General features: G+C 41.1%; 1 protein-coding gene across 1 annotated transcript; it reads left to right on the plus strand.

Annotated features, from left to right (window-relative positions):
• The first annotated feature begins 1,132 nt into the window (after positions 1-1,132).
• On the plus strand, positions 1,133-5,951 carry CCN2 (cellular communication network factor 2). Its single transcript, XM_026666113.2, has 5 exons — positions 1,133-1,590; positions 1,720-1,936; positions 2,908-3,165; positions 3,306-3,517; positions 4,548-5,951. Exons 1-5 carry the CDS (start codon positions 1,540-1,542, stop codon positions 4,842-4,844), a joined length of 1,035 nt encoding a protein of 344 aa, XP_026521898.1. The 5' UTR covers positions 1,133-1,539; the 3' UTR covers positions 4,845-5,951.
• The last annotated feature ends 16,066 nt before the right edge of the window (positions 5,952-22,017 follow it).

The following is a 22,017-nucleotide window of genomic DNA, read 5'->3' on the forward strand; positions in this document are numbered from 1 at the left end:
TTTAAAAGCACAACTATAATTTATATATATATAAATAATGTGTGTGTGTGTGTGTGTATGTAAATATATATATTCCAAATAGAGAGGCACATCTTTTAATATTCAGAGCCTTGGTAGTGCATTGGTTAGAAAGCAGCATTGCAGGTTAACTGCATTCCCACTGTCAGGAGTTTGATCCTACTGGCTCAAAGTTGATTCAGCCTTCCATCCTTCCGAGGTTGGTAAAATGAGGACCCAGACTGTTATGCTGACTCTGCTTAAGGAGGGCTGTAAAGCACTATGAAGTGGTATATAAATCTAAGTACTATTGTTATTGCTATACAAAAATTGTTGATGGATATGCATCTCATTCATCACTCCACTGGGAAGCTCTTTCTCCACATAAAGTTTGTATTGAGAGCTATTAGAGAAGCAATTGCCTTCAAGTCAAACAGGACAATATACAGGATTATTAGATCCAAGATTGGATTATTAAATCATTTTACCATATAGGGGAATCTCCTTTTTTTTTAAAAAAAGTGTTTTTAGTATATTGACAGCCATTTAAGGAGCAGGAAATCTTGTAGTTGGACTTGTATTATAATCTTGTGGAGTATAATGGAAAAAGTTGAAGGTGATGTTTTATAATATATTCATTTGTTTTACATTTTTCCATTAACCTGGAAAAGAACTCCAATTCCCACTGATTTCACAGACATCTTTTTTGGAATCCTATGAGGTTAAGAGGGATGTCCTCCTTTTTAAAATGCCTCTTCAGAATGGATAATTGTTCACATGAAATCTCTTGGTCTTTAACAGAGCTCCTAAGGCTTTTCAAGAAATCATTTAACTCCTTTCACTTTCTCCCTGAAATGTGTGATTTTAGTGGATTTTAATGCCTTTTGAAAGTTTGACTGATCGATGCCAGTGGTGGACAGGCTGAATTTCTGAGGAATGCCGATTCGGCCTTTTGAAAGGCGGGGGGAGAGAGAGAGAATAAAGATTCCAAAGGAGACATATTTTTAACTTCTATAAATCAGGATTGCGGTGATAGGAAGAATCTAAGCTGGAAGGAAAGCTCGCTCTCTCCTCCTGCCTGCCCCCCGCCCGCCTTCCCCAGTGAAAATACAGCGCCTTTTTTGTGCGCTGAAGTGCGCCAGCTTTTTTCAGACAGGAGGAATGCGGAGTGTCAAGGGGTCAGGATCAATCCGGTGTGACTTGACGAGGCAGGAAGGTGGAGAGGAATGCGAGGAATGTCGCTGTTTGTGTGGGACTCCATTCAGCCGATTGGCGAATCCCGGACGCCTCAAGAGTATAAAAGCAGCGCCGCTGCCTGCTGGAGACTCAGACCCACCATCGCTCTCTTTCTAAAAGCAAAGAGAAAAGAAAGCGGCACTTTTCCTCATCCCCTCGAGCCGATCGAAGGAAGATCTGCCCTCGCCGGCCATTTAAAACCAAAAGGGATCCTCAGCTGGACCAGGCGATCCGCTCGGCTCCCAAAGCAGCCAGCGATTCTTGCCCAGCTCCCTGTGCCGAAAAGTTGCAAGAAAAAAAAGGAAGATGGAAGCCCGCCCTCTCGCCTGGGTTTTCCTCGCCGCTCTGCTTAGCTGGGTAAGTGTTATTTTCTGAGGCTGGCCGTCTTGTCTGCCTGCCTGTCCCGTTTCCTTACTCACCGGGCCCACCTGCTGGAGCGTTGTTTGACACCTCGCCCCCCCTCTCTATCTTCCTCTGTCTCCCCAGGAAGCGGCCGGCCAAGAGTGCAGCGCGAAGTGCCAGTGCTCCTCGCCCCCCGAGTGCCCTCCCGGAGTCAGCCTGGTCCTGGACGGCTGTGGTTGCTGCCGCGTTTGCGCCAAGCAGCTGGGCGACCTTTGCACCGAGCGGGATCCCTGCGATCCTCACAAAGGGCTCTTCTGCGATTTCGGCTCCCCGGACAACCGCAAGATCGGAGTATGCACTGGTGAGTAGTTCGTTGTTGCCTTTTGTTTGGTTCTGCTTGCCGGCGCTCTCTTCGGGACGAGCAGAGTGGGAAATGCTGGGAAAGGGGTGACTTTCCCCCTCCACCCCCAGGGCAGTGTTTCTCGAGCTCATCAGTTTTCAAATGAGTGGACTTCAACTCCCAGAATTTCCCTAGTTAGGGAAGCCTTCCGGTCTTAAAAGTTTGCTGAAATCGACAAACACTGTTTTGGGGCTATGCAAAGCCACGCCAATTCTGAGAGCTTTCTTTTTCCTTTTACGGTTCTAGTATATTTCGTTTTTTTTAAAAAGGGAGTTCTGATTGGACAGTTTTCTCCCGGAGGCTTCTAGGAATGTTTAGGACTACAATTCCCAGAATTCTAGTTATGCTTTCTGAGAATCTGATATACAGTAATTGGTACAGTAATTCGTACACATCTGGTGACTTCCATCAAAACGGGGTCTCCAACCTTGGCAACTTTTAAGACTTGTGGACTTCAACTCCCAGACTTTCTCCACTAGCAAGAAGGATTCTGGGAGTTGAAATCCACAAGTCTTATAGGGCAGGGGTCTGCAACCTTGGCAACTTTAACACTTGTGGACTTCAACTCCCAGAATTCCTCAGCCAGCTGCTGGCTGAGGAACTTTGGGAGTTGAAGTCCACAAGTCTTAAAGTTGCCAGGGTTGCAGACCCCTGTTCTAGGGGGTCTTCCAATCTTGGCAGCTTTATTAGAATAGAAGAAGTATAAAAGTTGGAATAGAACATCTTGCCCTAGTTTAGGAGGTTTGATTCAGGAGGGAAAGTTTACACTTCTACACTTGCCTGTTATTAAAGGCAGAGGAGCTGAACATAAACAAAACTGAAAGTCAGTCCTGTTTAGCCCATCTCTTGTATAGTTCTGGATTTCCTGATATCTCCATTGCTACTGACCGGGCATTGAGTATTTATGAGTGAATCCCATTTTCTCTCTGCAGCAAAGGATGGTGCTCCATGTATATTTGGAGGTATGGTGTATCGGAGTGGTGAGTCCTTCCAGAGTAGCTGCAAATACCAGTGCACCTGCCTGGACGGAGCTGTAGGCTGCGTGCCTCTCTGCAGCATGGATGTTCGTCTGCCCAGTCCTGACTGCCCATACCCCCGCAGAGTGAAGCTCCCAGGGAAATGTTGTGAGGAATGGGTGTGTGATGAGCCCAAGGACAAAGAACGCACTGCAGTTGGACCTGCCCTGGCCGGTGAGCTGACTTTCCTTCATTTTGGCTTGTGGTTACTGTACTAGCTTCAATTTCACAGATAACTTTTGCCATTCTGTTTGTCATAGCCACATTGATTCCTGAAGTCCAATTTAAGCTAACTATTCCCCTATGCTTTTCAGCTTACAGACTAGAAGATACCTATGGACCTGACCCATCCCTGATGCGTGCAAATTGTTTGGTCCAGACCACTGAATGGAGTGCCTGCTCAAAAACTTGTGGAATGGGAATCTCAACCAGAGTCACCAATGACAATGCCCACTGCAGGCTGGAGAAGCAAAGCAGACTTTGCATGGTGAGACCATGCGAAGCAGATCTTGAGGAGAGCATCAAGGTAAATAATTGACCATTTCTGCTGCTTGCTTCTGTAAAAATGTTTATCAGAATGTTATCCTCCTTATTGAAAATTAATTTGTATTAAGAGAATTTCCAAAATTATAAAAATTCAACAAATAGGACTGCAAAAAAATGTTGATTTTCCTCAGTACTGAATTCCTCTTCTTCCTGCCCACCTGTTCCCTGATTCATAGCCCACATTGGGGTTGATCTAGAGAACTTCTTCTTGTAGGATTATATCGCTATGTGTAATTTTCCAAATCCTTGTTACTGCTGCAATTCCTTTTTTTTTGTATTGGTATCATTAGTGAAGTGTAAGTGTAAATAACCAATGAACAAAATTACTTATAGTGCATCTCTGAATATCTACTGATCCATTTATAAAATGCAAGATGTCTTATTCCCAAGAAAAGTAAAATGGAATTGCAGTTTTAGCCCTATTTCTGTGGTTGTCTTTAAAAACTGCAACATGAAACAGGGTTTCTATGAATAGTAATAAAACTTTCAAGGGAACCAGGTGTGAACAATCCTTTAAAAGTTTACTGTGGAAAATTGGACTTATAAAGGATACAAACAAGGCAAATTTAAGTATGAGACAAATATGAGTTTGGCCATGAGACATATATAAGACTGGCAAAAATATACCTATAGATTGGATGCTATATTTAACCAAACATAGAAGCAATTGATACCAACATTAAAGGTAAAGACAATGGTTTCCCCTGTCCAGTCATGTCCAACTGTATGGGCTTCAACTATGACTGGATCAGAGGCAGACAACTAATGCCTTTCAAGAATTTCAGGCTGTGTTATCCATATTTTTTTGGTCATTAGCCCCGTGCTTATTGGAATTGATGAAGTCCAAAACATCTGGAGATCCCCTGGTTGATCTCTAGTCCAGAATCTACCCCCAAAAGTTAAGAAATTAAGGAAAATGTAAATGTTGGAAATGTTGCATATGCTGGTGATCTGAATGGGAGCACTGTTTATCTGATGTATCAATATAAGGAATTTTTTTTTCCCAACAGAAAGGTAAAAAATGCATCCGTACACCAAAGATCTCTAAGCCTATCCAGTTTGAGCTGTCTGGCTGTACCAGTGTAAAGACCTACCGAGCCAAATTTTGTGGTGTCTGCACCGATGGGCGTTGTTGCACCCCACACAGAACAGCCACTCTCCCTGTGGAATTCAAATGTCCTGATGGTGAAGTCATCAAGAAGAGCATGATGTTTATCAAGACTTGTGCCTGCCACTATAACTGTCCTGGAGACAATGATATCTTTGAATCCATCTACTACCGGAAGATGTATGGAGACATGGCATAAAGTCCCACAAGAGACTTTTTTTTAAACTTGACCCTCGACTTGAACTGATAATTGACATCTCATTTTGTTAAACGTGATTCTATAGCACAAGTGATTTAAATGTTTGATTTTTTTTTTAAATGACAAGATTATTCCACCTGGCCTTTAAGGTCAAATTATCTACTGACTCCAAACGTTGGTTTGAAGGAAGAATAATAATAATAACATGAATATAATGATGATAATGATGATGATGAAGAATAGTGAGAGATGACACTTAATTCGTGTCTCAGAGTATATTTGGGGAGAGGGATGAATAGAGATTAATTAAGGGACATAGGCAGCCTTGAGAAACATTTTCAAAATGTGGCGACGTGTCCTAGTTAATTGTGCAATCAAAAAAAAAAAAAAACCCTTAGCAAAGTTATTGGCACTGTTTTTGGTGACAGTAACAGCTGGACCGGACATTTTTATCCAGCAGGTGCTAAGTCATTATATTATTTGAAAATGGCAATAATTTTGCCTTTGAAACTCTGATTCAGAGGATTTCTTCAAAAAGAATCAGAATTTGACTGGAAAGCTTGTGGCAATAATTTGCTTGTCACAGACAACATTTTTTTTCAAAATGTTGTAGTGTAATAGTGTAAATACTGTATATGTTTATGTGTGTGTGTTTGTATGTGTGTGTGTATGTGTATATATATATATTGTACAGTTATCTAACTTAATTTAAAGCTGTGTTGCCTTTTTTGTTAATGCTTTGATACATCAGTGTTAGCCTCTCATTTTTATGATTCAAAGCTTGTCTGATCCACTGCATTCATTCAGCTCATAAAATAGAGTCTGTAAGGGTAGTTTTGTTGAACTAGTAGGGGGGGGGGGGAATTAACTAAACTGGTGCTTTGATGAAGAAGATACACCAGTGTCCTATCCAAACATTTCACCAAACTAATGACAAAGGGAGGAAAGTACATTTCTCTCTATCTGTATTCCCTGAAACAAAATGAGTGCTCTCAAATCTTTCCACCTGGGAACAGTTTGTTACTTATTGAGAAGTGTGACCAAAAGTTACATGTTTGCACCTTTTTAGAAGAAAAAAAAATAAAGTGTTTTATTTTTTTATATAAACTGAATTGTACTGACTTTGATTTTGTTGAGTCTAACAGTTTTGGGATATGGTGTATGTTTGCACACCACTTCTTCTCCACTGAATATTTCTGTAGACTGGAATGACTGAGTCATATCTGAGCAGGAGGATGTTTTGATAGAATGACTCCCCGTACAAGCTTGCAGTCAGAACACGGCATGGTCCGCTACTAAAAATAAGCATCACCTCGCCAACATGGCTGTGAAAAGGATAAGGAAACTGTAGCCTCACAGATGTTTTTTCCAATACAACACTCAGCATATTATGCAATTCAACGGTTGCAAGGGTTGTAATTCACAACTTGCAGGTCTAATTGAACTGAAAGTTAAGTTGCTTTACTGTCAAACAAAATCATCCTGAAGCTTGTCTGGGTGGCAAAATGCATGCACTCCATCTCCATAAAATATTTCTTAATCTCCATGGATGAAATCAACTTCTTGCCTAATGATAAAGGTAAAGAGTTTGCGCTCTAGAATACAAACGCATCAGATACACAAAAGTATTTCAACTTTCTCTATTTTCAGAGTAGAAAACTACCAATAAACTAGTTATCACCTTCATCTAGGATTCTTTCCAGATGTTACTTTAATTGAAGCCAATCTAAATGGCAATTTCACTTTACCCAAGTACAACCTTTTTACATTTAATAGAGCTCATTTCTAAATAACCATGAATAAACGGTACTGTTTCTCATATTTACTTTGCTAGAACTAATATTGGCATAGTCAAGGTTGATTAAATTGCAATTCTTTGCAGACAGAATTTGCGCAATATTTCCCTCAGGCTCTTAAGTGAACATGTTAACAGAAAGTGATGGCTTTTTTTGCCCTACAATGGACTAAACTTTATAATTTTCAGTTTGCAGTGCCTTGAGTCCTAGCTGGTGGAATTCATGAGCATCTAGGGGTCTTAGAAGTATTAGAAGAATCAACTTTGGCTGGTGAAGAACTACCAAAGAAAGTCAGGTAGATCAAACTCGCAGTCAAGTGCATTGAAAGCCCATAGCCTTTAAAGAAAATGTACTGTATGGCTTATTTTGCTGCAGCAATTCTCATGTATTTTCTACAACATTCCACAAATAGGTGCCATGACATAATAAATATCCTCTGTTCCTTCATACTACTCATATCGGGCTACGGAATTTCACTTTCTTGGAGGAAGGTGATATATTTAGCCCACCGGGATCTTTAACTGAGTTGCACTCAATTTTCTATTCCTTGATAATTAAGTTTTCCTTGAAAAGCAATGTTCAGGGACAATTCATAGACCACTGATTGTGGTGAAATCTCATTGCTATATTGATGTGGTCCCAAGAAGCAGACTTACTATAAGGAACTGCAGCTCATTAAAGCTGCTGAAGAAATTATTTAAGAGGCCAAAGACTATATCTTTCAGACAGCCGCTAGAGGATGAAATTGAGAATAGGAAGATGTGGTCTGTAAATTGCTAAATTTTCAGACCTTCAGTGCATTATTTATCCAAAGTCTGATTTGTACGTCATTGTGGTTGAAGTAAATGATATGGGTCATATTTACATGGGAAATGCCTGCAATTTTTAAGGAAGGAAATGTCTCATTTAGTCCCAGTAAAAAATAAAGAGTACATTGTCATCACCTGTTGACTACAGAGTAGGCATTGACCTTATAATTTTTCCAGTCTGGAGTGAAAATAGTTGGAAAAGGTTCATGGAAGATGGTGGGGAGAGAGCATATGGTATCAAAGAATGAATCCAATGCACATGAAACAAATGCCATAAATCTGTGTTCTCTGCTTCTTTTTATAAAGTTCCAAGATTTTACTATCCTCTCAATAAGCTACCAGTGATTTTTTTAAATAAAAAGAATCAATGTACATTGATCAAATTAATACTATTTAAAATATAAGCATAGTGCACTAAAGTAAAATAATCATAGAATTTCCCCCCTATTGTTTACATTTATTAGTGCTTAATAAACATGGTGTTGTCTGGGTATTTAATTTGCTTAACAATACAGATTATATTCTTAATCTCCACCCCTTTTTTCCAACCACTGGTAAAACAAATTCCATGTTTGATGATATTCTAGTATCTTTTTCTGTTTAATTTTCAATGTGTCTATCCATTTCTGCACAATCTATTGAAATTTTTATAGATGTAATTTTGAAAATGATATGATTGCAGTGATAGTTAAAACCGAAATCTTCCATGCAACTCACATGAACTTGCAGCAATTGTCAGAGAAAAATCATGGAAATCAAGACAGTGTTATACTTTATTTGGACATGGGTTCCATTTGCTAAATCACTGAGAACATTGTGTGATTCTGCACTAAAGATATGCCATTGATAAATTGATGCAAATAAATAAATCAGCTACCACATATCAGCAACACCAATACCTAGCATTTTTTCTGCAGGTGTAGGGTTCACTTTTCAGATCAATAAGCGGCATCTTGTATGATCAAAAGTAGCATCCAGGTCTAACTGGGTATTTTTCATGTCTGCATTTATTGTTTCTTGTCATTTTTGCTTCAGCCTTCCACATAGGTGCTTGGAATCAGCTACCACATGTACTCACAGATAAGCCCAACCCAATTTTCAACTTACCTGCAAGTATATGTGGTATATAAATAACACTTCAGTGCAAACAGGTAGCTATTTCCTTGACTTTCTTTTATTTTCTCTTCAATGCTGTGTCAGTGAGGGAAGAAAGCTAACCATTTTGTTACCATACTCCAACACAGAGTAGTTTAGAGATGCTTTTTCATATGCTATGAGATGTTGGGAACAAGTAGTTGAAATATTCAGTGAACTAATTTATTTAGTTGTTTGTATATGAAGTCATTTGTAATCTTGGTTTAGACCAGGGGTGTCCAACCTTGGTAACGTTAAGCCTGGAGGACTTCAACTCCCAGAATTCTGGGAGTTGAAGTCCTCCAGGCTTAACGTTACCAAGGTTGGACACCCCTGGTTTAGACCAATGACGGTGAACCAAAAGTGACATGCAGTATCATTTTTGGTCATGTATCTAAAGGCTGCAAGAGAAAGTGGTGTACTGTCATGAAGCCGCCATACTCTGTGGAAGTTGCACCAGATGGCCCTGCTCTCACATGGCCCCTGGACCCTCTGAATAGCACATGCATGATTCTTGCGTGATTGTTTTGAAAGTTCTAGAGGCCACACAAGAGCAGGACCTTCTTGGGACCAATGATAGTCTGGGCAAAGAATATAGGTCATAATGCAAAATTAAAGGACTGAGAAAGAACATGGACCAAAGACTGCAAATTAACATTGTCAGCAGCATACAAAGGAAATCAGTACAATATGTTCTATAGGTGGCATTTAGCCTCAGTGAGATTGGCCAAAATATATCCAAATACAAAATCAGAATGTTGGAAATGTAAACAAAAAGAGGGAACATTTTTTCACATGTGGTGGCAATGCCCCAAAGCTAGAAAATATTGGATGAAGATACAAAGATGGTTACAAGAAATTACAGAACACCAAACAGAATTTAAACCTGAAATATTTTTATTAGGAAGAATTAAGGGAAAATTTAGCAAACAAATCTGATACATCATTCTATACATAATAACGGCGGCAATAATAATTTTTGCACAGGGCTAGAAAACAGAAAAGATACCATCCAAGAAGAACATGAAACAAAAAATATTGGATTATGCTGAGATGGATAAACTCACAGCGGAATTAAAAGGCAAAGACGAATCGGAATATTACATGGTTTGGGATAGATGGTATAAATGGGTAGAATACTGAAATAAGAATTAATGTGTAGGAATAAATGTAAATATATATATTATTAATGACACAATTCTGTTAACAACGTAAACAGAGATATGCATTTTTTAAAAATAAATATTTTTTTTGTTTCAAAAAGAGCAGGACCTTCTTATGAAACCTCCCAGAGGGGTTTGGAGGTTGTATGACAGCGCACCACATTCTGGAGGCACTTTGTGACATCCAACACTGTGGGAACTTCTCACATGATTTTTAGAAGCGTTTGAGGCCACATAAGAATATGGTGTGTATGCACATGGCCTCTGAATCCTCTGGGAGTTGCACAAGAGTGCCTTGCTGTCATGCAGGCTCTGGAACCTCCAAAAAGCCTGCAAGAATGGGGGGGTGCTTTCCTCACCCTTTTTGGAGGCTGTGAGGCAAGAGCATTCTCCAAAGTTTCCAGGCCTCATGCAATTGACAGCTGCCTTAGACAGGGCATTTTTTCTCAGAGAAAATATATATTGCTGACATATATTTACAATCATGTCAGCATATCAGTATGTATGTACATATGTACCGTGTTTCTCACATAATAAGGCCGGGCCTTATTTTTTTTTTTTGAGCCCCGAAAAAACGGCTAGGCCGTCTTTTCGAGGGGTGACTTAATTCCCCCCCTTGCATCCTCGCCACCAGCCGCTCCTAACGGGCGATCATGGTGAAGCGCGGAGAGCTCCCTACTCCCACCAAACACCTTTGCTGCAGACACCTTTGGCACCCGCCGCTGTTGCTTTCCCTTCTGCCCATTCCGCTGCCACGTTTGGAGTTGCTGCTTCCGTGTTTGGAGTGCCGCCACCATTTGGAGCTCCAAACGCGGAAGTGGCAGCTCCAAACATGACGGCAGGCGATCTTTTTATTTTGGTCCGCGCAAAGTTCAGAGCGAGCAAGAGAGGGAGACTGCGATGCCTCCATCCGAGATGGCAACCTCACTAGTGGATCACAATGTGGCTGGAAGCCCGAATCGGCGAGATACGATGGCAATCTTTTTGGAGCAAGAGGAAAGGGAGAGAAGAGTTGCGAGGCGTAATTTGCAGGAGGAAGTGGGTGTACCCCACGGCAGGGAGCCCAAGGAAGAAGGGCCAGTAGGCAACGGAGAGCGTCCCGTAGCTCCGGAAGCAGCCTAGAGATGCGCCCAGGAAGAGGGGCAGATGCTGCCTTGTAGTCCCCAAACCAACTGCGTGCGCCGCCTTTAGTTATGTGCGCTCCGCTCTCTGGGCATCTCCGTGTGATCGTGACCCTGTCCTTTCCACCTGGCGCCCTTGCTGCTTTCTGGCTCTTTAGCGACCGGCTTCGCGTTTGGAGCATGTTCTCCCTTTCCTCTCGCTCCAAAAAGATTGCCATCGTATCCTGCCGATTCAGGCTTCCAGCCACGTTGTGATCCACTAGTGAGGTTGCCATCTCGGATGGAGGCATCGCAGTCTCCCTCTCTTGCTCACTCTGAACTTCGCGCAGACCAAAATAAAAAGATCGCCCGCCGTCATGTTTGGAGCTGCCACTTCCGCGTTTGGAGCTCCAAATGGCGGCAGCACTCCAAACACGGAAGCGGCAACTCCAAACATGGCAGCAGAATGGGCAGAAGGGAAAGCAACAGCGGCGGGTACCAAAGGTGTCTGCAGCAAAGGTGTTTGGTGGGAGTAGGGAGCTCTCCGCGCTTCGCCATGATCGCCCGTTAGGAGCGGCTGGTGGCGAGGAATTCCTGCCCGCTGGCCGATCCTAATGGCAAGTCTCCCCGCCCTTCCCCCTTATTTTGCATATTTTAAGATAGGCCTAAATTTGGGGGGAGGGGCTTAATTTGATTTTATGCCCAAAAAACATGCTGGGCCTTCCTATTGGTGGAGGCCGTATTGTTGGAGAAACACGGTATATGTATGTATGTATTTATTTTATTTATTTAATATACCACCCATCCAAAGTGTCTGTTTATTATGAATTGTTTCTGTTTGTTCTTGTGTTTTCTCTCTGTGTGTGTGGTGTGTATGTGTATGAGGAGAGAGGGGCAGGCAGGCAGAAGACAGAGACATGCCAAAAGGGTCAAATGAGGCCTTTCTGAATTTTTCAAAAGGTCCACTGTCACTGGTTTAGGCTGTGTTATTAGCACAGGGCAAGCTGCTGAAAAGTTGACAACTCTTCCTCTCGTAGTTTTGGGATCATTTCAGCAAAACCCTCTGAGAATATGGACAAGCTGCTTGGAGCAATGAATGCTGCCATCATTTTCCTTTGACTCTTGCTTCTTCTGATCAAATCAGCCAAGGCAGGATTAATACACTGCTCAAAAAAATAAAGGGAACACTTAAACAACACAATGTAACTCCAAGTCAATCACACTTCTGTGAAATCAAACTGTCCACTTAGGTAGCAACACTGATTGACAATCAATTTCACATGCTGTTGTGCAAATGGAATAGGCAACAGGTGGAAAGCATAGGCAGTTAGCAAGACATTCCCAATAAAGGAGTGGTTCTGCAGGTGGTGACCACGGACCAGTTCTCAGTTCCTATGCTTTCTGGCTGGTGGTTTGGTCACTTTTGAATGTTGGCAGTGCTTTCACTCTAGTGGTAGCATGAGATGGAGTCTACAACCCACACAAGTGGCTCAGGTAGTGCAGCTCATCCAGGATGGCACATCAATGTGAGCTGTGGCAAGAAGGTTTGCTGTGTCTGTTAGCGTAGTGTCCAGAGCATGGCGGCACTACCAGGAGACAGGCCAGTACATCAGGAGACGTGGAGGAGGCCGTAGGAGGGCAACAACCCAGCATCAGGACTTCTACCTCCACCTTTGTGCAAGGAGGGACAGGAGAAGCATTGCCAGAGCCCTGTAAAATGACCTCCAGCGGGCCACAAATGTGCATGTGGCTGCTCAAACGGTCAGAAACAGACTCCATGAGAGTAGTATGAGGGTCCGACGTCCACAGGTAGGGGTTGTGCTTACAGCTCAACACAGGACGTTTGGCATTTGCACACCAAGATTGGCAAATTCTCCACTGGTGCTCTTCACAGATGAAAGCAGGTTCACACTGAGCACATGTGACAGACGTGACAGGGTCTGGAAACACTATGGAGAATGTTCTGCTGCCAGCAACATCCTCCAGCATGACCGGTTTGGCAGTGGGTCAGTAATGGTGTGGGGTGGCATTTCTTTAGGGGGCCACACAGCCCTCCATGTGCTCGCCAGAGGTAGCCTGACTGCCATTAGGTGCCGAGATGAGATCCTCAGATCCCTTGTGAGACCATATGCTGGTGTGGTTGGCCCTGGGTTCCTCCTAATGCACGACAATGCTAGACCTCAATGCAAGACCACTGGAGTGTGTCAGCAGTTCCTGCAAGACGAAGGCATTGATGCTATGGACTGGCCCACTCGTTCCCCAGACCTGAATCCAATTGAGCACATCTGGGACATCATGTCTTGCTCCATCCACCAACGCCACGTTGTATCACAGACTGTCCGGGAATTGGGGGATGCTTTAGTCCAGGTGTGGGAAGAGATTCCTCAGGAGACCATCCGCCATCTCATCAGGAGCATGTCCAAAAGTTGTAGGGAGGTCATACAGGCACATGGAGGCCACACACACTACTGAGCCTCATTTTGACTTGTTTTAAGGACATTACATCAAAGTTGGATCAGCCTGTAGTGTTTTTTTCCACTTTAACTTTGAATGTAACTCCAAATCCAGACCTCCATGGGTTGCTAAATTTGATTTCCATTGATAATTTTTGTGTGATTTTGTTGCCATCACATTCAACTATGTAATGAACAAAGTATTTAATAAGAACATTTCATTCATTCAGATCTAGGATGTCTTATTTTTGTGTTCCCTTTATTTTTTTGAGCAGTGTATATTGGTTAAGAAATGTTATTATTTTGCTTTTATGAGAGAGGTAGTTCCTGCTTGTTTCAAAGAGATGTTGTCATTCTTTTCACTTGATTCAAGACATTAGTTTGAAAGCTCTAACACTAATGTTCTGGAATGAATCTCTTTAATTATTAAAATGCACAAACAAGATCCTTCTTGGTCTGTTTGTCAGGAAAATGTTTTCCTTCTTGGCTCCTGGATTTCCTTGTTCCTTTTGGATTCATGCTTGGTTTCTTTTCTTTTGAATTTTAGAAAAATTACAATATATATTTTAAAATTTTGTTTTTTGAACTATTTTCTATAATGTAATTGATCTATTAAGCCAGCTTTACTGTTGGTCTAGATATAGAAATATGATAGAGAGAGGGAGTGAAAGAGAAATGATAGATGGGCAGCATTTATAGGAAATTGACAGAATGCAAGTAAGATATCCTTCCAACTTCCTTTTATTTTAGAATGGCTAGTACAAGACAACCCAGAGATATTAGAGCTGAGATACAGTTTGATCCTAGATATTCTTAGTACATGTTCAATCACTATCTCTTACATCACACTTACTATCTACCATTCCCAGGATATCAGCCAGGCAGCTGTCCACAGTCTAAACACAATTCCAAGACTGGAAACATGTTTTGTCCTATGTTAGTTTACAAAAAGCTGAGATCAATACAGCTACACTCCAGCTTCCTGGAATAGAAGCTGGGACACTGAAGCAACAGGCATTTTTTATTCAGTTCAAAGTTGCAAGCATTATAACCTTTTCATTCAAATCTACCATGACTGTTTAACAGCAAACTCAATATGGTGATTCATGTAGGTTTTCTAGCCAGATATAAAAGGCTCCAAAGAAATACTGTTCGAGATATCTGCTTCCCTATCTTTTGTTGCAGAGTCATCTGCCTAAAATTGTGTCATGCTCAGACACTTCCACCAGTTACTTTCAGTTGAGTTACAGTACAGATGTACAGTACAGAATCTGTAATAGAAAAATAACACCTACAAAAGAAATAAGGGAAGAGAAGGGGAGGGGAGGGAACAGGAGAGGGAGGGGAGGAGAGGGGGAGGAGAGGAAGAGGAGGAGGAGGAGGAAGAGGAGGAGGAAGAGGGAGGGAAGGAACAAAGGAAAGAAGGAAGGAAAGAAGAAAGAAAGGGAGAAGAGAGAGGGAGAAAAAGAGAGAGAAAGAAAGAAAAAGAAGAAGAAAGAAAGAAAGAAAGAAAGAAAGAAAGAAAGAAAGAAAGAAAGAAAGAAAGAAAGAAAGAAAGAAAGAAAGAAAGAAAGAAAGAAAGAAAGAAAGAAAGAAAGAAAGAAAGAAAGACTTTAATGTATGCTCTAGAAATAGCCAACCCCAGTTAAGGAATCAGCATTCCTTCCTGTCTAGATTTTTCCCTAAACACAATGTTATAAATCACTTCAGCTATTAACTATAATTCAGAAGGCATAAAAAAGGGGGGCAACCACATTTTTCTACCCCATCTAATATACAAGCTTTGCTTTCATTAGGGAAAGGCTTGGTTGTGGCTTTCTTTAAATTACCCTATGTTTTATGTTCTACATACATGGAAAAAATTACTAAGGTGGCTGTCTGGCCACTCAACCCCTCCAAAAAAACGGGGGGGTGCCAAAGAACAAGAGGAATTTGAGAACTGAAAGAGTTTGTTTAATTCTTTAGAGCTTTTTTCCATTCTTTTTCTCCTGATCTCTGCATGTCTTCATATGCCCTTAAATGGAAGTACCCAAAATGCCACAGGCAAACAAGAGTGTTCAGCCTGACACGAACCAGGAAATGCCGAGGGTTTCTTTAAGCGATTCTCTTCTTCATTCACCCTGACACCAAAACAATCCAAGACAGGTTTGTCTGGGAAACATCTTTAGGATTGCACAGCATTCCTTTTAACACAGGCATGCTTTTGCAAAAGTTAAATGCTATCAATCTACATGCAAAACAGTAACGTTTCGTTTTCTCTGTGCAGCTCACTGAACCTGACACTATAGCAGGGCAAAAAAATAGTTTACCCAGTGAACCAGTGCAAAAGAAACAAAGATATCTGAAACGGCTCCAGTTATATGCAAAGCAGCCATTTTGGCCTGGATCCCAGCTTCCTTTGCAGAGGTTGGCTTACTGTCACATGCTCTCTCTTTCTTTTTTTTCAATTGAAGAAAAAAGGAAGGGAGAAAAGTTGGAAGTGATATTCAGGGATGATATGGGAAAAGCTCCCATTTCATCCCCTCACCATGTATGTGGGGTAAATGAAAAGAAAAGTAAAGCATAACTTCTGGGGTGCCTGGAACATCTTTATTTCCATAGAATTTAGGCCGCCATCTCTCTATCCAAAGTCAGAAGAGAGAATAGAGGACAGCCACCTGTCAGCCTTACCAGGCAAAACCAGATAGGTAACATGACCAGATAAGTTAGTTCTACTTCATTGTAAAAACTAGAGTAACAGAATCTTGCAACTCTGAAAGTACAATTCTCTTATGGTCACCTTTACAGCCTAAAAAAATATAATAGGCCTCCTTCTGAGCCTCTTGCTTTCCCCAGCATGAAGCTGTGGGCTCTTCTCTCTCTTATCTGACCATTCCCTAGTCAGCATCTCTTTGCCCCATTTCTGAAGGTTATTCTTACAAACTATTATTCTCCCAGGCCTAAAATGAGAAAATATACAGTAGTCACACTAAATACAGTAGTTTCTTCTTTTTCTATAAATGGCAGAGGTGTTCAAACCTCCTTTCCATCTCTAAACACTAGATGGCAGCAAAGAGAAGCAAATCGCCTTCTTTTTCATACCATCTAGTGCAAAGCTGTCAAACTTGCGGCTGGCCCCACCCCTGCTCAGTTTAGCAAAGGCGGGGGAGTCCCAATAGGTCACGTGATGCCACCATGATGACACGAGTTTGAAATCTGATCTACTGGTTGTCCAGAATTGTGGAGGCCTGATCTGGTAACCCTAAATAAACTCTCTCTTCTGACTTATTATAGCAAGGTCTGATTCAGGGTGATTATTGCAGGTCTCTGATCCTAAATTTACACTGGGTCTTGATCCAGTTATCTGGACCAAGCCTTTATGTAATGAGTTGTAGGACAGCTATCCTAATACATTTGGAACATATATATTCCTGTGCTAGGGCTACCAGATCTGGACTGCAAAAAAATTGGGAGGGAAATGCATCAAAGTGTACACAATATTATGTGTTAGACTGGTATATAAACAGCATATATAGACATCCCCCTGCTTCAGATTTAGCCTTATCATAGTTGTCTGAAACAGGTTGGAACAAGAGGCAATCACAGCAGGTTCTGACCAGTTCTGGAGAACTGGTAGCGGAAATTGTGAGTAGTTCAGAACACCACCTCTGACTGACCCCGCCCCCATCTATTCTCTGCCTCCCGAGTCCCAGACAGAGGGGGTATTCAGCAGGTTCTGACAAGTTCTGGAGAACCGGTAGCGGAAATTTTGAGTAGTTCGGAGAACCGGCAAATATCACTTCTGACTAGATATTTTACAGTATCCTTCCCCTGCCACGCCCACCAAGTCACGCCCACCAAGTCACGCCCACAGAACTAGTAGTAAAAAAAATTGAATCCCACCACTGAATCATAGGCCAAAGTTGCCCAATGAGCTGCAGTAGATTTGAAAGCGGGGTGTCTCTAGTTTTCTGCCACACATGCCATCTTGTAAGAGTCTTCACCAAGCAACAAGCTCCTTTCCCATCATTTGTCCTTGCTGTCAGTAAACTTTAAATGCACCCAGAAAAATAGAGCCGCTTTGCATCTTTCTTGGTGAGATGGCAAGAACATACTGTAGCAAAAAGCTTTCTTCCAGCTGGAGAACAAAGGATAGGAAAAACACAAAAGCTCGGACACAACATCCAGCTGCAAGGCAGAAGTACAAAACAAATGCTGATTTGTCAGGATAGGTCAGAAGCCAGAGGCTCCTCTATTTTGTGACTACCACTAGTTTTTGCTACCCAGTACAGGGGTGACACTGGCAGCAGAAGATGGCCCATACATGATAAAACTCCTAGGCCAGGGTTCCCCAAACTTGGCAACTTTAAGACTTGTGGACTTCAAGTCCCAGAATTCTCCAGTCAGCTGCTAAGTTACCAAGTTGGGGGTGTTCTATCGCCAGAACAAAGTAGACTGGAGACCGGAGTTGAAATCAGCTCTTTATTTACAGTCAGTAAAATTCAACTAAACTGGAGCCGTGGCAGCCTCTTTTATAGCATCTGCTCGCGGCTCGCAACCAATGACATCATTTTAAACCTCCCGCCGTTTAGGCGGCCAATCATAATGCGTTGTTAACCACCAATCGCTAGGTGGTAGTGGTTGTCCAATCAGAAAGTAGTATTACGAGTATGTAAATGTCTATATACAACAGGGGGAACCCTGGCCTAGGCCAACATCTTAAACATTACATCAAATTGCATAAGTACAGCAAATCCAATTTTATACCCTACATTATAATAGAAAAAGAAAATTCCATGGACAGTGGAAGCTGTGTTCTTTTCTAAAACTCAAAACTTTTGGCTGGCTCAAACTTACTTCATTCTGTCTTTTACATCTGGCTTTAATTGGTAGCTTTCAGGTCTCCAGGAAACAGTACAAAACAATCTATTAAATCTGCCTGTCTTAAATTTGAAGCAGAGAATTGTAGAATCATAAAGCTGGAAATAACTTCAGTGGTCATCTAATCTACCCTTTCCAAAGCAGATAATTAATAACCCCCAACTGCTGTCTAAAAGCTTATAATAAAAGACTACCATGTTCAGAAGGAGAGAGATTCTTTCAAGTGCCATAGTTTTAGATGGGTGTAGAAACCTTTTTATTTTGAGAGTGGGGTCAATTTGGATTATTAAGATGATTTTGAAAGTAATTGTTGCATGACACGGATGCATATGTTCTTCATGGCTATATATCATCCTTCCAGACAGCTGAGGAGAATGTGCCACAGTAAAGGCCTCCCAGTTTTTAGGTTCCTTGAGATTAGTTAAGTATGTCATTTGGGAGGCAGAACATCTGTTGGATTCAGTATCCAGTATTTGGAATCCATTAAGATACCACAAATTATGAACATTTCACTTGTAGAGACTCTCAAGTGCCACTATATACCTGCAGCACTCAAATTATTTACAGCCAAGCCATTAACACAATTTCTCTATGGTGTCCAGTTAAGCCCCCTCTCCAGTTTTGCACCAGTAGAACTTGTACAATCAAAATGTCTAAGACTGGCCCTTCAGGTCTCAAAATGTGTCTTTTATGCTACCCTGACAGACCTCATGAAAGTGGAGGCTAGAGTGTGGGTGACCATACTCAATTATTGGTATGCTCAGATTATCTCCCCCCACAGATGTGCCTCCTTAATTATGAGGGATAATGTTCAATCCATAGAGAAACAGGCAATGGCAACTAAAATATCATCCTTGAGCTTCTCTCCAGGTGTCTATGGAGATTCTCAGTCATCCAAGTCATGGTTATCCCAAAGGTGCTTTTTCAGGAGGCAACTGGACTTTCCTGTTTTTCTTTGAAGACATTTTGCTTCTCATCCACGGAGTTTATTCAGCTCTGACTGGATGGTGGGGAATGAAAAAAATTGCAGTTTACAGGAAGCATTTGTGCTTCAGTTTGAGATGCAGACAACACAGACTCATCCCCAACAGCCTGCGTGAACGGACACAGGGCAGAAAACATCCTGCAGCCAAGAAGGCTCCATACACATTTGATTATTCAGATGACCTTGAGAACAACGATAAACCTCCAAGTGGCCTCAATGACTCTCTAAAAGAATGCAAATGCTGTCTGCAAGGAGTATAAATCCTTCCATTCCCCACCATCCAGTCAGAGCTGAAGAAGCTTCTTGGATGAGAAGCGAAACGTCTTCAAAGGAAAACAAGAAAGTCCAGTCACCTCCTGAAAAAGCACTTTTGGGATTTCTCTCCAGGTCTTCCCTTAAGCATGGGATGTGATCAGGCCAAAGCACTAATTAAGCAATGTGCAGTAGACGCCGAATATCAGTTGGATTTAGCCAGGACCCCAGCCTTTATAGCCAGTGAATCCAATTGGTATTCTGCCTCCCAAATGACATACTTAACTAATCTTGAGGTACCTAAAAGCTGGCAGGCCTTTACTGTGGCACATTGTTATGCCTTCTCCTAGCTGTCTGGAAAGATTATACAGGAAGACTCATTGTCCAGAGATAAAACACCCCTGTGACTCTGGACACACAGAAACAACAAAGCATGGGCTTCTCTGCCAGTATTACAGAGAAATCTGTACTAGCCTCATTTCACCATTACCACACCAAAGGATGCACAGAACAACTCTATACCTTCCTGAATAAGTGTTTAATTTTTAATGAGGGGGCCTGGTGGGCAGAAAAAAAAATGTTCATTTTTTAAAATAAATATATGAAATAATGCTATTTTAGATTGTATTGAGTTAGAATTGTAAGTATTATATTACAAAAATGGGTTAGGAGGAATCATTTGAATTATGCAACACTCATTAAATGAATAAGTGAAAACATGGTTAGGAGAGAGAGGGGGGGTGGATTTTCACCTGACACTTTACATTTTGACACCTGTGTCAGAGCAGCAATTCTTGCTCAAATCAAGTTTATCTTATTCTATTTTCTCTTTCTGGCACTAAAATGCATTAATACATCTATTATTCAATTCTTAGGACTATTTGTGCTAGCTTCCAGTGGAAAATGGTGATTATAGACATACATCAGTCACTTTCTGCTTCAAGTCAAATATAACTAGTCTTTGTTTGCTATAAGGCCCATTTGTGTAAATATCATTCTTGAGCTTCTCTCTGGGTGTCTATGTGCACCCCGTGGTAAAACTCAAATTTGTAGCTTGGTGATTCAAGGGTTCAGAGTAAATAATATTTTGGGATCAGCATCTGACAGCTCTCAGATAATGAGTACTGAGTCTGTTGAGTGATCATTATATGCCCATTTATTCTTGTAGGGGAAGATTGAAGTTAGGAAAGGGAATATAACAGAGTACCCTGAAAGTGGGCAAGATTGACCATCTGATTGGATTCCAAGAGGAACATATCATGTGCTGCCATGTTTTTATGTCCAAATTCCAGAATAAAAGTTGAACACTCGCAGTTATGAGTGCCAGAGTCCATGTTTTAGTAGTTCATACCATGCAGTCTTGTTCAATGTTGGTAATTCAAAAACTGCCTTTCTGTTTGTGTTCCTTCTTCCAGGTAGCTTATCATAAAAAAATATTTTAAATGATTAGGGCAGTCTGACCCCGTGTGGTGGAGTTGAAGAATGTTTGCAAACTATTATAAAACATATAAAATGAAATCTTAGTTTCAGAAAGTTAAGATCATCTTTATCATCAGCCAGAACTTCAGAGATCAACATATACTAACACCGCCCGCCCTGGCAGTGATTCTGTTTTGCTAAATACTTTAATTTCTCACAGAGTAAAGAATCAAAAGTGAGTCAGGCTTTAAAACAATCCTTAAGCTTTTCAGAGAAACAGTAAAGATTTAGACTAGATAACAAAGGGGAGTTTGGCATGCAACCATCTGTCTGCATCTGATTATATTTTTCTCAGTTTTGTGACCAAATAGTTAATATTACTTCTGTTTTTCTTTAAGTTATTAAGTGTTTGTCGTAATGGCAATGAAATCCTACCTTCCCTGGATTTTTCCTCTGAGAACCTGACAAGGTCCATCTCACTATATTGCAATTCTTGTCAAAACTATGTGCAATACTTAAACATGATACCATCATCAGCCATTCTCCTTTTGCTTTTTATCAATCCAATTCTATTGTCCTTTTCCTATTATTTCGAACCACGTATAAGTAGGTGTAAGAACTGAAATAGCGTGCATTCAAGCTAAACACAGTGTGGGGTGGGATAATTTCTGGCTACCATAATTTTCTTAGACTCCCATGAAATGCATTTTATTCCAAAAGAATAGACTCTCAACTTGCTCATTATCTTAGATAACTACTTACGGTCAATTGTTACAGAGATTATCCCTGAAAGAAGAAGCTACTACAGTATTGTAACTGCTTGCTTGTTTTCCTCCCTTATTCTTAAAGGGACAGATAGCAGTATGAAACTCTTATTCCTTTCGGTATACCATTCATCATTGGTGAATTCAAATAAAAACATTTTCAGACTTCCAAAAAAATTGGACTTAATCATTGTTATCAGTAAAAAGAAAAAGAAAAGAAGAAAACCTATTTGTTAGACAGTATTTACTTACAATTTTTCTACTCCCTCAAAAAGGCATTTTGTAATTTCAATTATATACATTTGAAGAAAGAAGGTACCATTATCTTCCTACTAGACTTAATCTTATGGGACAAAAAGGAATTCCAATAGAAGAGAATTTGAACCCCTATAACTCAGGTTTGAGCCCTTGGCACTCTTTGAACTTGGATGTTTATAC

The sequence above is a fragment of the Notechis scutatus genome, chromosome 1, assembly GCF_049901735.1.
Source record: "Notechis scutatus isolate UNSWTSFEM ecotype Mainland chromosome 1, rNotScu1.2, whole genome shotgun sequence".
Taxonomy (NCBI): Eukaryota; Metazoa; Chordata; class Lepidosauria; order Squamata; family Elapidae; genus Notechis; species Notechis scutatus.

What these genes read in the sequence shown, in the direction of transcription:
- CCN2 (XM_026666113.2), top strand. Translation starts at nt 1,540, where the DNA reads ATGGAAGCCCGCCCTCTCGCCTGGGTTTTCCTCGCCGCTCTGCTTAGC. An exon ending in CAAGATCGGAGTATGCACTG is followed by an intron (nt 1,937 to 2,907) that starts GTGAGTAGTTCG and finishes TTCTCTCTGCAG; the next exon opens with CAAAGGATGGTGCTCCATGT. An exon ending in AGTTGGACCTGCCCTGGCCG is followed by an intron (nt 3,166 to 3,305) that starts GTGAGCTGACTT and finishes TATGCTTTTCAG; the next exon opens with CTTACAGACTAGAAGATACC.